The 15,004-nt window shown below is 49.3% G+C and overlaps 1 protein-coding gene across 1 annotated transcript; it reads right to left on the minus strand.

The window, feature by feature from the left end:
- Positions 1-13,729: 13,729 nt before the first annotated feature.
- On the minus strand, positions 13,730-14,143 carry LOC136549047 (uncharacterized). The gene has a single exon (XM_066540359.1). It carries the CDS (start codon positions 14,141-14,143, stop codon positions 13,730-13,732), a length of 414 nt encoding a protein of 137 aa, XP_066396456.1.
- Between the last annotated feature and the right edge of the window lie 861 nt (positions 14,144-15,004).

Here is a 15,004-nt window from a genome sequence, read left to right on the forward strand (position 1 = left end):
ACGCCGTCGGCAGCTTTGAGATCATCCGACAATCTAGTTAATTTACCAGGAGGATAATAAACATTAGCGATTGACTGCTACCGTATACTCTCTCCGTTCTTCTGTATACGTCGTATTGGATTTGTTCTAAGTCAAATACTTGTATTTCTTTGACCATAAATTTTAATAAATCTATGTAGTTCCATCACATATAAAGTATATATGCTTACAAAAAAAACATATAGAATATATATTATGAAAGTATTTGTCATAATAAATCTAAAAACATAAATTGTATGTTGTTAACATGTATAAATTTATTTAAATTGATGGTCAAAGTTATAAATATTCAACTTAGAACAAAGCTAATGCGACAACTAAAAAAAATAACGAAGAGAGTCTGTACCTGTCGTCGGTTCAATACTGCGGCAATAATCTAATGATCCGGACATGGATCAGTGCGTGGGTCTTCGGTGGTTTAGCTCTCAAAACACAAAAGGTTTATCCTGGTTTGGGCCTTTAAAGCCTACGTTCAATATTGATGTTCTTCGTGTTAAAATGCTCAATCGAGTTCTTACAATAGAGGGAGAGAGAGAGAGAGGTGGTAGGAGAGCGGTATGCTACAGAACTAGGGTTTGATTTGGTATTCGATTGTTCGATACCTTCTACAGGAGCTCATGCCCAACCTTATATATCGGAGGGCAATAGGAATATAAGTTACATGGTTCTAGAGGGCTTCTATTGTTTCATGTCCTAACCTTTCCTTGGTGGTGGTGTTGGGCGCCGTTTCTAATCCCTTAGCCGTGGCCGACAGTCTTGAATCATCACTAACATCTTCTGTTGTAGCCTAGAGCTGACCATCAGACTCTGCCACTGTTTGTGAGCCTTATCCAGGTTATCTTCTCGAGGTGTCCGTCCAAGAGCGAAACTAGCTAGCACAAAATTTGAGTGGCGGTCTGTTACCGATGGATCTCTATATCTACACGAAAGAAGGTATATTTTCAAAAAAATCAAAAATTTGAGTTGGGGGCACGTGCCCCCCTCTTGTGCCAGGGGTTCGACTGCATGCATGGATAAAGACGGCAACGGGCGTGGTGCCCGCGGATACTACCTTCTTACGCACGCGCCCGCCAGCTAAATCTCTCACCCGTGCCCGCGCCCGCGCCCACGACCCGCCACGGGCAACAAACCACGCCCGCGCCCTCCATCCGCGGGCATGAAATGCTCGCGGGCATGCCCTTGTGCCCGCCAGGTTGAGCATATACATAAATCATAGTGCATTACAAGAGATACGAAGATACATATTCACAACAAATAGTGTATATATACATATATTTGCTTGTAGGTCCCATATGTCAGACCTGTGGAGCGGGTTTGGCGGATAAGCGGGCGAGGATAGCAAATTTCTTTGCCCGCGAAGAACTATCCTCTGGGTTCAGGATGGTGCCCGCGCCCGTGCCCGTGGGCAAGAAGTGGTGCCCGTATCCTTACCCATCAGGTTCCATGCCCGCGGGCATGCGGGCATTCTGTGCCCGTTGCCATCTTTAGCATGGAGGCTTGCAGGTGGGTCAAGACATGCTCATGTCGTTGCAACACCTGCGGCCCATGTTGGCGTCGCTTCTTCTTCGCTAGCAGCTAGCTTGTCGCCCGCGCATGGTTATTAGTTGCATGCGCACAACGCGTGGGGCACAAAACCTCGTGCGCATGCATGTTCTCGTGGACAAGTTTCGGAAGCAAAACGCTGAGCGCTTGTAGTACAACTCCTAGAGCCTGCCACGGCGTCTGCGTGTCATGTTGAAAAGAGACGAATAGCACTGGTAGTAGAACACCTAGTGTCCGGCACACCTATGGCAGGGGCCCTTATACCTGTTGTCTATTACAGTACAAAACTTTTTTTATCCCTTATTTCTAAAATAGAGAGCACGCACTCTCATTCTGTCTCTTCATTTTAAATTATAAGTCATTTTAATTTTTTTGGAGAGGTAAAACATATCAAGTTTAACCAAAATTATAGAGAGGAGTATAGAGATTTATGACATCAAATATGTATACCATGAAAATATAATTAATGAAGAATCTAATGATACTTTTTTGATATCATAAATGTTAGGCAAAATTTGCAACGGGGCACTGAAAATAACCTTCCTTTGCTAGCGATAAAATGTTATTTTTGTGCCTCCTCTTTCTTCTTCCCCTCTCCTTTTTTCTTTTCTTTTTTTTTCTAGGGAGGCTGCGCCCATGGGCCATGGCCTGGTAGGCTGCACCACCGCGGACACCTCATCGGGCTCCACTCCCGGCCACGTGGGGCAGCCCAACAACAGCGGCGTCGGCCCCAGCGCCTTACGCCCACATCAGCGGCGGGGCTCGCGTGGCGACGCCAGACGGCAGATGCCAGGTCGGCGAGGCGATGGCACCCGGCCCGCACGCCATGCCGCTGGCGGAGCCCACGCAGTCCAGCCTGCTGAGGTCGTCACCGAGGCTCCAATTCGGCGTGGTCGACGCTGCGTCGGCGCTGGACGGGCCGACGGCGCCGAGCCTCCTCGTCGGCGGACGTCGTAGCGGAGCGCAGCGACGTCGTAGGCGCGCGCTGGCGGCCTCGTCGTCAGCGAACGAGGCGAGCCGCAACCAGGCGTGGCGCTCGTAGATCCGCGCGCCCCAGCGCCCTTTAGGCTGCTGCACGACATCCTTGAACCGCGAAGACCCCTGCGCCATGGCCGCCGCCACCGCCGCCGATTGCTGCGACGTGATGGCCTACTCGTCCGCCGACGACCCGTCTCGACCGACGAGCCGGCGGCACACACCGACAGCATCCGCATTGCCTCAGCTTGGCCAGCCAGCACGACTGTGACTTGATAAGCCTGTGCGGCGACGGGTGCTCGCTGGGCACGACGGAGAAGTCGTTGTGGAACTCCTCCATGTCCTCCACGGCGAGCTGCTATACGAAGGCGCCGACGCCGGTGCCACAACGAACGGCCGACCTGTAGACGATGTCTACCTGTTCGCTTAAGAACTTATCGGCTGCTTATCAGCTAGAGCATTTTTCTCTCACGACAAAACAACTTATCACTCTCATGTATCATGCGAACACAACCTTAGAAGACTCGCGGTGGGAGTGGTCCAAGCCCGTGGCACGGTGCGACAGCCCGAACTCGGTGGTGAGCACCGGCTTGCCCAGCTCCTTGTCCCCGTCCTCGATGTGGGACACGATCCAGTGCATCACGAACTTTAGCATCTCATCGACCGTGGCGTGCTGCTGCTGCAGCCTGCATGTACGCGCGCGCGCAGGATCCATCCATCCATTAATTAGTCGTTTAATTCCTCACTCTCGCTAAGGGGAAGAGGAAAGAGGCAGGTGTAAAAATGATATTTTTCCCTCTTCTCTCTCCTTTAAATCTAGAAATAAATATTTTATTAGAGGCAATGTCCATCACTAAATTTAACAAGAAAGAAAGTGTCTTTTAGCAAATCAGACTATTTTCAGTGTCGGGTAGCAAAAGAAAGTCATTTTCAATGTCTCGTGACAAATTTTGCCTAAATGTTATTATTTTCTTATTATATAAATTTAATCAAACTTGATACTTTTTAACTCCTTAGAAAAGTTGGGATTGGCTCGTACTTCGGAATGGAGGGATCACGGATTAGTATCCTTAGGCATCGGATAATAATAAAGTTTTAGCGTGGGCACGTTTCGTCCACTCCATCGAAGTGGGAGTCGCTGCCGATCGATGACGCATGCGTATCGCATCATGCCTGGGCCCTGCAGGGCTCCACTCCGTTCTCCGCAGCTGTGGTCGTGGACTCGTGGTGCGACCGACGACTCCTGAGCATCGAATCCGGCTCCAGGTGCTCGCCGAGTCATCAGGTACTGACTTCGGCGGCTCCCAAACCCAAACACAGCGCACTACACCGTTCTTCTTCAGCTGACTCAGCTCCAGGCCTCCAGCCAGCGCACGCACCGTTCGTCGCCCGGACTGCCGGTGTTGTGGATCTGGAGCACGTGATCGTCTGATCGAGAGCACTTGGGTCCCGGATGGGATCAAAATCAAACCGGCCGGCCTTGGATCGATGCATTATGGATAAGACAACAATCTTTTTATCAGGGCGCCGGCGCCCCAAAGACGTACGAGTTGGCGGAAAAGGAGGGGGTGCTTCACAGGACTCCTCTCTCGATCTCTCCTCGCATTGGCGTTCGCGGATCACCGAGTCGGTGCTTTAGGTTTGGTGCTCGACGGACGACAGCCGCCGCGCACAAACCCTGATTGTATGGACGCGCTACTAGTCGGCTGCTGCGGATAAAACGGACATGTACGTGCCCATGCTTTCCTTGGACGGCCGAGGTGTGGTGTGGCTATTGATGACCTACATCTGTTCTGTGGTGGTCATCCAAAGAAAATGATGGAAATAGTATTGTTCAGCATGTTCACCAAAGATCATGACGTGACGTTACATTACATCGTCATGTTGGCCGGCGCCTCACCACGTACGATCGTTTAATTTTCGGTTGTGACCTATCACCTATACGTACGCCTCATGTCCTTCAAAAGCCCTACCCTATTGTAACGCTACTCTGATAGCGCGCCATACACACACAATATACTACTCCGTATGCAGGAACAGGAAGCCATTGCGTCTACTTTGCAATCTACTCCAAGATCACGTACGCGCGCTGCGTTTTGCATTTCCTCTTGGATGGTCGTAGTAATAATTATTATAATAATATCATGGCGTAACAACGTGAAGCTGGCAGCACACGTTGTAGTCTTCTAGAAGACGGCTAGCTAAACTTGGAGGATCAAATTTGTCAGCAAATTAAAGCAGTACGTATCGGTAGTTGGAGAAATGGATAACGCACACGTAGGATGCATGCGCCTAACACAGCTGTTAGTTTGGCCGCGTTTCAGCGTGCCGCGGGAGCGCGGCACCCTGGATACTGGAGGCTGGAGACCCGGCCGGCCGGCGCTGCGATCTCACGGTGCGCCGCCCGGTCGGTGGCACTGACGCTGACAGCAACGTTATCATGTCTAAGGCTCCGTTCGGTTACGACGTTCATGTTCCTTCCTGACCGGAAATAGTTCCAGACATGTAGAAAATAGCGAAGAAACAGCAAGGTCAGAAATCAATTCTGTATAACCGAACAAGGCCTAAAGCATCATCGTGTCAGACCTTATTATTGTCACTCACACCATTGTGGTCCTACGCGCACGGTGTCATCGCCTTCTCTACTGTAGACACTACGGATCCATCGCGAGAATGTACCCGAAAAAGGGACCCCGGCCGGCACCTTCCACCCTTCCACATGATGTGAAACAAAAAAGGTAACAGGAAAAAAAAAAGAACAAACAAAGAGATCAGGCGCACGTTTCATCTCGTGCAGATGGTCGATGCACTGTGCCGCATGATGGATCCAACGGCTACAGGCTAGTTTGGAAGCAGCTTTTCCCGCCAGGATCCCGCCATTTTCCCAGGTCTGGAAACCCACGCGGCAATTTTTCCCGCGTCACGGCTTGGGTCAATTTGGAAGCTCTCGACACAGGTGTCTTGAAACGACTCCGATTTCCATGAAGGAAAATCCACAACGTCGAAGTGTAATAAGACCATTGTAGATCATATTACCCAAATTCTAGTCGAATATCACATCCATACAACGATAATATCAGAGTACAAATAGTGCGGAATTACGTAAATTATTACATCGTCGCATTGGCGGAATCAAAAGTAGCATTCATTCAGAACAGCTTGAAGATAAGATCGCCAAACTCGAGCGTAGGCACGAACCCCTCAACCGTCAAACTCCTCAGAGCTAAACTCCTCAACAGAACCTGTGTGCCAAAAATTATCATAACGATTTGTACTGGCCACTCCCAACCCTATGAGCATTGCTTTGTGGAAATTGGATGCACATTGGATATAATCAAAAGGAACCTATAAGGCTGGGGTTTCCTATGCATTTAGCATATTAAGTATATAATAGTAGTTTGTCCAGTTTTAACACCATTCCCACACATAATCCACCCCATTCCCTTTCCAGAGCCAGGTTTCGATCCTGGGATCGACATACCACCACCTCCGCATCATCTCCATACCATACCATCGCTCAGTCGACAGGCCAACTCCGTCTCGGCACTGTCTCAAGGCCGTAGCCCCTAGCTACGACCGACACTCTCTCTCGGGGGAAGAAGAGAAGGACTCATCTCTCTATCTAGTTTAAGCGAAACCTAGGAAAGGTCCATAGCCGACAAGTCGGCACATATATCGATCGATCAACCATACACTCTGCAGAGGTTTACATAACCACAAGATTCGCCTTCCTCGCTGACCGTCGTCAACTGGGCTGATTCCGGCCGCTTGCTAGCCTAGGATAATGCCACTCTACCATTCAGCCCTGATACACCCCAAGTCTGGTCTGGGGTGGCTAAAACTATGAGTCATGAGCTGGGTCCACAAGGTCTCCATAAAGTCTCAAAAGGGTGTGGGGGAAATCTTCCACGCCCCGTACCTCCTTACACTGTCCGCTATCAACCTAGCAGTAGCGGCAATATCCTACCAAGTAGTCCGGCCGTCCCGCACCATATAGGGCGAGTGGTACGTAAGGCTTCCCGGTGAATCTGAGTACTAGTAAGTCCTTAGAGATGACCAAGCCAGAATGTCTCCATCAGGGTTTCCATTTATCGTGCCACCACAGCACCTCCATCCCGGGCTCCTCCCATCACAGGTTCACACCCAGGACCACCTCATATACCATTTACCCACCACAGGTATCCATTCTAGGAGTGCCCAGGTAGTACCACACGGCAAGACTTGCCCTAGGCTCGTCGTATACTCCAATTTGGTCGACACAACCCTCACCCTCCATGCACCCAAGTCACACACGCAACACTCTCCCCATAGTCCAGATAACACCAATTTCCACCACGCATCAATATAGTGCAAGCGTAGCAGAAGTAATAAGCAATGAAGTATAGTAGCAAGCGTGTGACTAGCCTAACAGTTGGGTGAGCAGGGGTAAGGTTACGTCAAGGTAGAGGCCATCAAGTAAGCATACCACCATGCAAGTCCTATCACAGTATGATTACATCAATGAAGTAAAGTCATAGCAGTTCTATATTAGCCATGCGTAATAGGTGCTACGATATTAGGTGGGATGTGGCACCTTCAGTGTAGTCGTCTCCGTACTCCTCACGGTACTCACAGTCCTCGTCTGTCTATTTCTCCTCCGTGTCTGCAAACGATCGTATTATAGTCGCGTTAGCGACGTCTATAGAATAGCACAAAGGAACAATAAAAATTCAAAAGAGCCAAATGCACTCAAACAAGGGTTCATTGCGTAGAGCTTGATTTTAGATGAATTTTGGTCCTGGTTTCGTATTTTTCTGAGGTCATATGAATTAGTTATGAATTTCCGAAGTTTAAATCTATTTCTGAAAATGGAAAAGGCTGAATTAATCCTGGGCTGACATGTGTCATGCTGTGGTTGGTCCACGTGGCTTGCTGACATCAGCATGACATCAGCATGATGTCATCAGCGTCGTCCACACCGACAGGTGGGGCCAAAGGCTATTGGGTCACTGACAGGTGGGTCCGATCAATGTCAACGGTGGTCAACGTCGAGTCAACAGTCAATAGTCAGGGTCACTGACATGTGGGGGCCTGGCTGCTGACGTCAGCAGCTGATGTCAACATGATGTCAGCATGACGTCACCCTGGTTGCATGGGCTGCTGACATGTGGGTCCCGTGTGACGTCAGCATGATGTCAGCACCTGTCGTGTGGGTCCACAGTGTCCGTGTCGCTGTCATGTGGGACCAGGTCAATGGTCAATGTTGACCAGTCAATGATCAACACGGTTGGGTCTCAAACGGGCTTTGGGTTGGGCTGGTCTGGGCTGGGCCGGGTCAGACACGTGGCACGCTGTGATGCTGCCACGTCACGGCCGTGGGCTCTTACTAGGCCTCGTGTTTAGGCTGTGGGCGTGGGCTTGGCTCACGGTGGACCCAAGTTCATGGTCCATGGACCGCAGACTGGTCTACGGTGGACCGAGTCCATTGTCTGTTCCTCTCGGCTCGGCTCATATGCACCGAGTTCACGCAGGGGTGTCAGCGAGGGGGGATGTTTCCCCTGTCTTTCTCCCGCGGCGGCGCTCCTGCCAGCGGCGAGCTTCACTGGTGAGCTTCTGTGGTGAGGCTGGTGCCCAACTGGGGAGGGGAAAGGCTGCCCTAGGCCACGGCGATCATGATCCTGGGGCCCTAGTGGTGGCCGGGGTCTTCCAAGGCGTTGGCCACGACGGCTGGTGGCTCGGCGGTGCCCGCCGGTGGCAAGGTCGCACACGCCGGCTCTCCAGTAACTAGGCTGGGCAGACAATGGCTCCGGTGGTTTCGTGGGTGCACGACGAAGGCGTCCAGGGCTCAAGCGGGGCTTTGAACTCCCAGGTGGCCGTTAGGGGCTCCAGCGGCCATGGAGACACGGTGTCGATGGCGATGCGCACGCTGGTGCGCTACGGGCTCCGGTGGGGTGGTCACGGTGTGTTACTGATGTGTGCGAGGGTGCGTGTGTTCCTAGTGGCCGGAGGCAAGGCACTGGCCTACGCGCTCCAGGTGTGGAGCGCCATGGCCGACGGTGAGGTCCGGCAGCAGAGAGAGACCGGAAGGGAGGAAAAGCTCACCGTGGGTGGCGTGGAAGAGTGGGTGGTGATGCCATGTCGATTCGAGGCTGTGCAGCTCCAGTGGCCGTGCAGTGCCGCATTGCCCGCGCCAGTGATGAAGACGACGGCGTCACCTTCGGCTCTGGTGATCTCCTTTTTCCACAGCGGCTTCGATGCTTTCCTCCTCTCCTTCCTTCCCCTTCTCCCTCCTCTCTCTTGGTTCCGGTGTGCAATGTATGGCCACCAAATGGCGGCGGGTGATGGATGATCGCTAGGGCTCCAGGGCTGGGGCTCTTATAGCCGGAGCTTCGAGCTCCACGGCGGACGGCTGAGGATTGCACCGAGCGCATCGAGCGGCATCGCGGGGCGTGGGTGGTTGGCACGGAGTTGGCGTGGGCGCGGCGCCAAGGGGGGCGGGCAAGGCCATGGCCCGGGCATGACCCCCTAGCCTGCTCTGCCCTCGCTGTCGGCCTCTGGTCGGCTGACGGTTGGGCGCGGTGCGGGGAAGATGAGCAGGGGATGGCTGACGGGCGGGGTCCGCTGGCAGCGACTGCGGAGAAGGGAAGAGGGGCACGTGGGTGAACAGCGCGCAGCTGACGCGCGGGCCCATGTGGAAGTGGCAGCTGGCGGGGCTTGGCGCGCAGGCGGCTACGGTAGCCTAGGCCTGCTTGCTGGGCCTACGTGCGCACGCCAGGCTGGCTAGCTACGCGCGGTGGGGGCTGGCTGGGCTGCTGCGCGCTGGCGAGCCGAGCAGGCCTGGGCTACGAGGCCTTCTCCTTTTCCTTTTTCTATTTTTCTTTTCCTTTTTCTATTTTTGTTTTATGCTTCACACATGTGTATATAAATCAAGTAGCATGTTGCACCCATGGCATAATGTTCCATGGTGAAAAAGTGTTGGTCATGGTATATGTTTGGGATATTGGTTCCATGTTAATATAATTATTCATTGTGGAATTCAATAATTGGTGGTTTTTATTAATCAATACATAATTCATCAAAATTCAAATCACCATTTTAGTTAACAATGTATGCAACACCTTGATTGTTGGAAATTAAGTAAACATAACTAACAAATGACATGCCATGCTTATGTGTTGACTTGGGTTGGGTTAGACCTAAGGCATCTCTTAGGTTGGGCTTCTATACATGACACTCATCATCACATGGGAGTTTTGAGAAAAAATTTATAGTTGTGATTTTTGGTGTATGGATTTTTGGGTTGTTACAGTCCTACCCCCTTAATAGAATCTCGTCCTCGAGATTAAAGTGTAACGTACTCTTTAAAGAGGTAAGGATATTATAGCCAGAGGTCAGACTCTTTCTCCCATGTTGCTTCTCTCTCGGTGTGGTTGCTCTATTGAATCTTGCACATTGGAATAGTTTTGCTTTGGGTCTCTTTGGTATCTCTGTCCAGAATTCTGATAGGATGTTTTTTATACTCGAGTGTATCTTGAATGTCAAGTGTATCAGTTGGAACCACTTCATCGAGCACCCTCAAACACTTGCATAGCTATGAGACATAAAATATGGGATGTACACCCGCCAATTCCCCGGGTAGCTAAAGTTTGTACGCGAGCTTTCCAATTCTCTTGCAAATTTTGTATGGACCAACAAATCTAGGGGCAAGCTTTCCTTTCACATGGAATCTGACAGTCCCATGTAGCGAGGATACCTTGAGATAGATGAAGTCCCCCACATTAAACTCAAGTTCTCTTCTCCTTTTGTTAGCATAGCTCTTGTATCGACTTTGAGCAATTCTCAAATTCTCTCTTACTTGAGCTACTCCTTCTTCGGCATCTTGAATCTTAGCGGAGTCAAAGAACGATCTTTCTCCTGGTTGGGACCACATCAGAGGTGTCTTACATGGTTTGCCATACAGAGCTTCGAATGGTGACATCTTAATACTGGCTTGGTAGTTGTTGTTGTAAGAGAACTCAGCATAGGGTAAGCATTTCTCCCAATTAGAGCCATAGTTTAGTACACTAGTGCGAAGCATGTCTTCTAAGATCTGATTTACTCATTCTGTCTGTCCATCTATCTGTGGGTGGTAAGTGGTACTGAAATCAAGTTTGATTCCAATGGACTTGTGCAGAGCTTCCTAGAATTGGGACACAAATTGAGGACCACGATCAGATGCAATAGTAGAGGGAGCTCCATGCAGTCTGAGAATATGCTCAATATATAGATCTGCTAATTTTTCGGCATTGGTCTTGATCTTTACTGGTACAAAGTGAGCAATCTTGGTCAAACGATCAACAATCACCCAGATGGAATCGTTGCCTTTCTGTGAACGGGGCAATCCAACTATGAAATCCATGGATATGCTCTCCCATTTCCACTCAGGAACGTCAAGAGGCTTTAGCAATCCTGTAGGCCTTTGATGTTCAGCCTTTACTCTATTATAGATGTCGCATCGTGCCACATGTCCTGCAATGTCTGTCTTCATGCCTTTCCACCAAAAGTGTTTCTTCAAGTCTTGATACATCTTTGAATTCCCAGGGTGTATACAATACTTAGAATCATGGGCTTCTAACAGAATTTCCTCTCGTAGGGCTGGATCAGAAGGTACATAGATTCTGTCCTTGAACCAGATGGTTCCTTGTTCATCCTCATGGTGGTTGGTCTTGTAGCCTAGTTTCATCAGACCACGGAGATATTCGATCTCTTCACAATTTTTCTAAGCTTGACGGATGCGATCTATGAGATTATATTGTATGCGGAGTTCATTTAATAAGCCATGCGGTAGTATCTCAAGTTGGAAATCATCAATCTCTTCCTTGAGCTTAGGGGGTACGGATTCAGTGATCAAAGTGTGATAGTAACTCTTACGGCTGAGGGCATCTGTGACTACATTAGCTTTTCCTGGATGATAGTGAATTTCTAGGTCGTAGTCCTTGATCAATTCTAGCCATCGGCGTTGCCTCATATTCAGATCTTCTTGTGTGAAAAAGTACTTTAAGCTCTTATGATTGGTGTAGATATCACACTTGTTGCCTATCAAGTAGTGCCTCCAGATTTTTAAGGCATGCACAACTACTGCTAACTCAAGATCATGAGTAGGGTAACGGTACTCATGTTCTTTCAACTATCGAGAAGCATAAGCTATCACTCTTCCATCTTGCATCAGTACACATCCAAGTCCTTGGCGGGATGCATCACAATAGACCATGAAATCTTTGCTGATATCAGGCAATGCTAGCACAGGAGTCATGGTAAGCTTTTGTTTCAATTCTTGGAAGCTTTGCTCATACTCGGGTATCTATTCAAACTCCTTAGTCTTCTTTAGAAGGTTAGTCGTTGGACGGGCTATCTTGGAGAAGTTTTCGATGAATCGGCGATAATATCTAGCCAATCCCAAGAAACTCCTGACTTCTGTCACATTACGGGGTTGTTCCCATTCTTTCACAGCCTCAATCTTAGCCGGGTCAAGTGCAACACCTTCAGCTGATAGTACATGGCCTAGGAAGGCAACTTCATGTAACCAAAACTCATATTTGCTGAACTTTGCATAAAGCTGATGTTGGGCTAGTTTCTCAAGTACAGTTCTCAGATGATGTTCGTGTTCTTTAGTGGTGGATGAATAGACAAGGATGTCATCAATGAATACCACCATGAACTTATCCAGTTCATCAATGAAAACCTTATTCATCATGTTCATGAAGTATGCGGGAGCATTCGTGAGTCCAAAGGACACCACGGTGAACTCAAACTGACCATACCTAGTCACAAAAGCTGTCTTCGGGATGTCATTCTCTTGAATCTTCATCTGATGATAGCCGGATCTGAGATCAATCTTGGAGAAATACTTAGCACCTCGAAGCTGATCAAGCAGATCATCAATTCTTGGCAGGGGGTACTTGTTCTTGATGGTGACTGCGTTCAAGTTCCGGTAATCAATGCACATTCTCATTGAACCATCCTTCTTCTTGACAAATAGAACGGGGGATCCCCAGGGTGAAGCACTGGGTCTAATATATCCCTTCAAGATGAGCTCATCAAGCTGTTTCTTGAGCTCAGCCAGTTCATCAACTGACATGCGATAGGGTCTCTTGGCAATGGGTCCTGTTCCCGGCAACAGATCAATGATGAACTCTATATCACGGTCTAGTGGCATACTCGGTAATTCTTCAGGGAATACATTGGGATAGTCTCTGACTACTGGCACATCATGAACTATCTTCTCCTCTTTTTATGATTCTGAACTTGCCTTAAGGGCACATAGGATAGAGGTGGACTTTCCAAACTGGGGTTCACATCTAATGACTTGGCCTGATGGGTGGGTCGCTTGGACATATCTAGGTGAACATGATATGATACCTCGGTGAATGGTTAACCAATCCATACCTAGTATGATATCTAGGTTCGTGGAAGGTAACAGGGTTAGGTCGGCTTTAAAGATAAGACCCTCAATGGTGAGACTCGCTCCCTTATAGATGTGGGTGCATTTTAGATCTCCTAAAGGTGAACTAGTGATGATAGGCTTTTCACGTGGGGTTACAGGCAGGTCATGCTCCCGTGCAAACTTGGATGATATGTAAGAACAAGTTGCTCCAGAGTCGAATAAAACTGATGCAGTATTGCCATTAACTAAAAACATACCGTACACCACATCAGGGGCAGCTTGTGCTTCCTCAACGTCTAGATGGTTGAGACGACCACGGGTAGTAGATCCCTTGAACTGAGACTTCTGAGCAGCTGAGTTCTATGGGCACTCAGCGGCTTTATGACCTGGTTGGCCACAAGCAAAGCAGGTGAAAGGCGTACCGCCTGTAGGGGTTGGCGCGGGTGCCTTCCAGTTTCCTATGCTTGGTGCGGAGCGGTTCTGTGCTGGGTGTTTACTTGCTGAGCGGGGACAGTTGGAATGGTCCTAAGTGTTGTGGTCCTGCATATAACGGTCTTGGGTGTAACGATCTTGAGCAGGGCGGGAGTATTTGGTGGTGTAGCCTCCACTTCCCCTACTCGATCCAGGGTTGTCATCCCTGTTGTGGCGAGAGTGCTCCCTGGAGGGTGCATCTCTATGGAACCTCTTGCGATCACGTCCATGGAAGGACTCCTCAAGCTTACACTTCCTCTCCCTATACTCTTCTCTAGCTTCAGCATGGTCCTTCTCAATCTAGATGCAGCGATCCACCAGAGCACGCAATGTGTTGCTCTCAATACCGCCAAACTTCAGCTTGATATGTGGGTTGAGTCTCTTGTGGTAATAGTATAGCTTCTCCTTCTCAGAGTTCACAACATAGGAAGGGGCATAGCGAAGAAGATTAGCAAAGCAAGTAGTGTACTCACTCACCCTTTCCTTCCCCATCTTGATGTTATGAAACTCCTCCGCTTTGGCCTCCATGATACCCTTGGGAATGTGATACTCAGTGAATGCTTCGGCGAACTCATCCCACGAGATGTTGGTAGGGTCCTCATGGGAATCACTAAAACTGTCCCACCAGGCACATGCTGTACCTGTGAGCTGGTGTGTGGCAGCTCCAACACACTCACCATTGGTGAAAGTAGTGAGGTCAAGCTTCTTCTCCATTTCCTTGAGCCAGTCATCGGCTATAAGCAGGTCAGGGTCGGTGCCATCATAGGTAGGTGGCCATAGCTTCAGGAATCCCTCCAGCTTCCTTTGGAAGTCATTCTGCTGACCTCCCTGGTGACGGTTTGCCCCTTCAACAAGAGCTGCAAGAAGCTGGGTCTGCTGTGCCATCACTTCTGCCAGGTTTGGTGGTGGTGGTGGAGGAATGTTCTCCTCAGGCGGCGGAGTATTCTCCAGGTGGAAGGGTATCCCTCCACGTCCACGGCCACGGCCATGGCCACAATTGTTGTCACCATGTCCCCCATTTAGTTCAACTAGTTCAGGGGTGGGCGCACATCCACGGTTCATTAGGCGATTAGATCGGCGGTTCGGCATCTGCAACATGGATCATAGAGAATTTAGTGCTTGTGCCAAAAGTGCTTACAATTCAATATGATTACATGATTTTTGACGATTTAAAGAAAAACATTTACACTATCCAACACTCATTACAAAGAAGCAATAAGATCCATAAGATGCAATAAGATCCAAAACATTCATTACATGGGTTTTATTACATAGCATCATCTCTAGTAGCTACACTTAAAGACGTGCGAGAATCGTACTACGCATAATGTCTCATAATACATCTCATAAGGGGTACATCATGGGGTACAACTTACGGAAGCTACTGACATGACTCATGACCATGCAGGGTCATTCTACTCTAACTCATATACCACAGCTGGGATACGACTATTCTCGATCTCAATCTCCTCATCAGACTTGTGAAGTTGGGACACATACTTTAAGGCCTCGGTGAGCTCCTCAGTAGGCTTGGCTCCAGGTAGGGTAGGGCAGGCATCTAGGTTGAGGCGAGTC

The sequence above is a fragment of the Miscanthus floridulus genome, chromosome 4 (genome assembly GCF_019320115.1).
Source record: "Miscanthus floridulus cultivar M001 chromosome 4, ASM1932011v1, whole genome shotgun sequence".
NCBI lineage: Eukaryota > Viridiplantae > Streptophyta > Magnoliopsida > Poales > Poaceae > Miscanthus > Miscanthus floridulus.

Excerpts from the sequence above, each read along its gene's own strand:
- LOC136549047 (XM_066540359.1), bottom strand. The coding sequence starts at position 14,143 with ATGGAGAAGAAGCTTGACCTCACTACTTTCACCAATGGTGAGTGTGTT.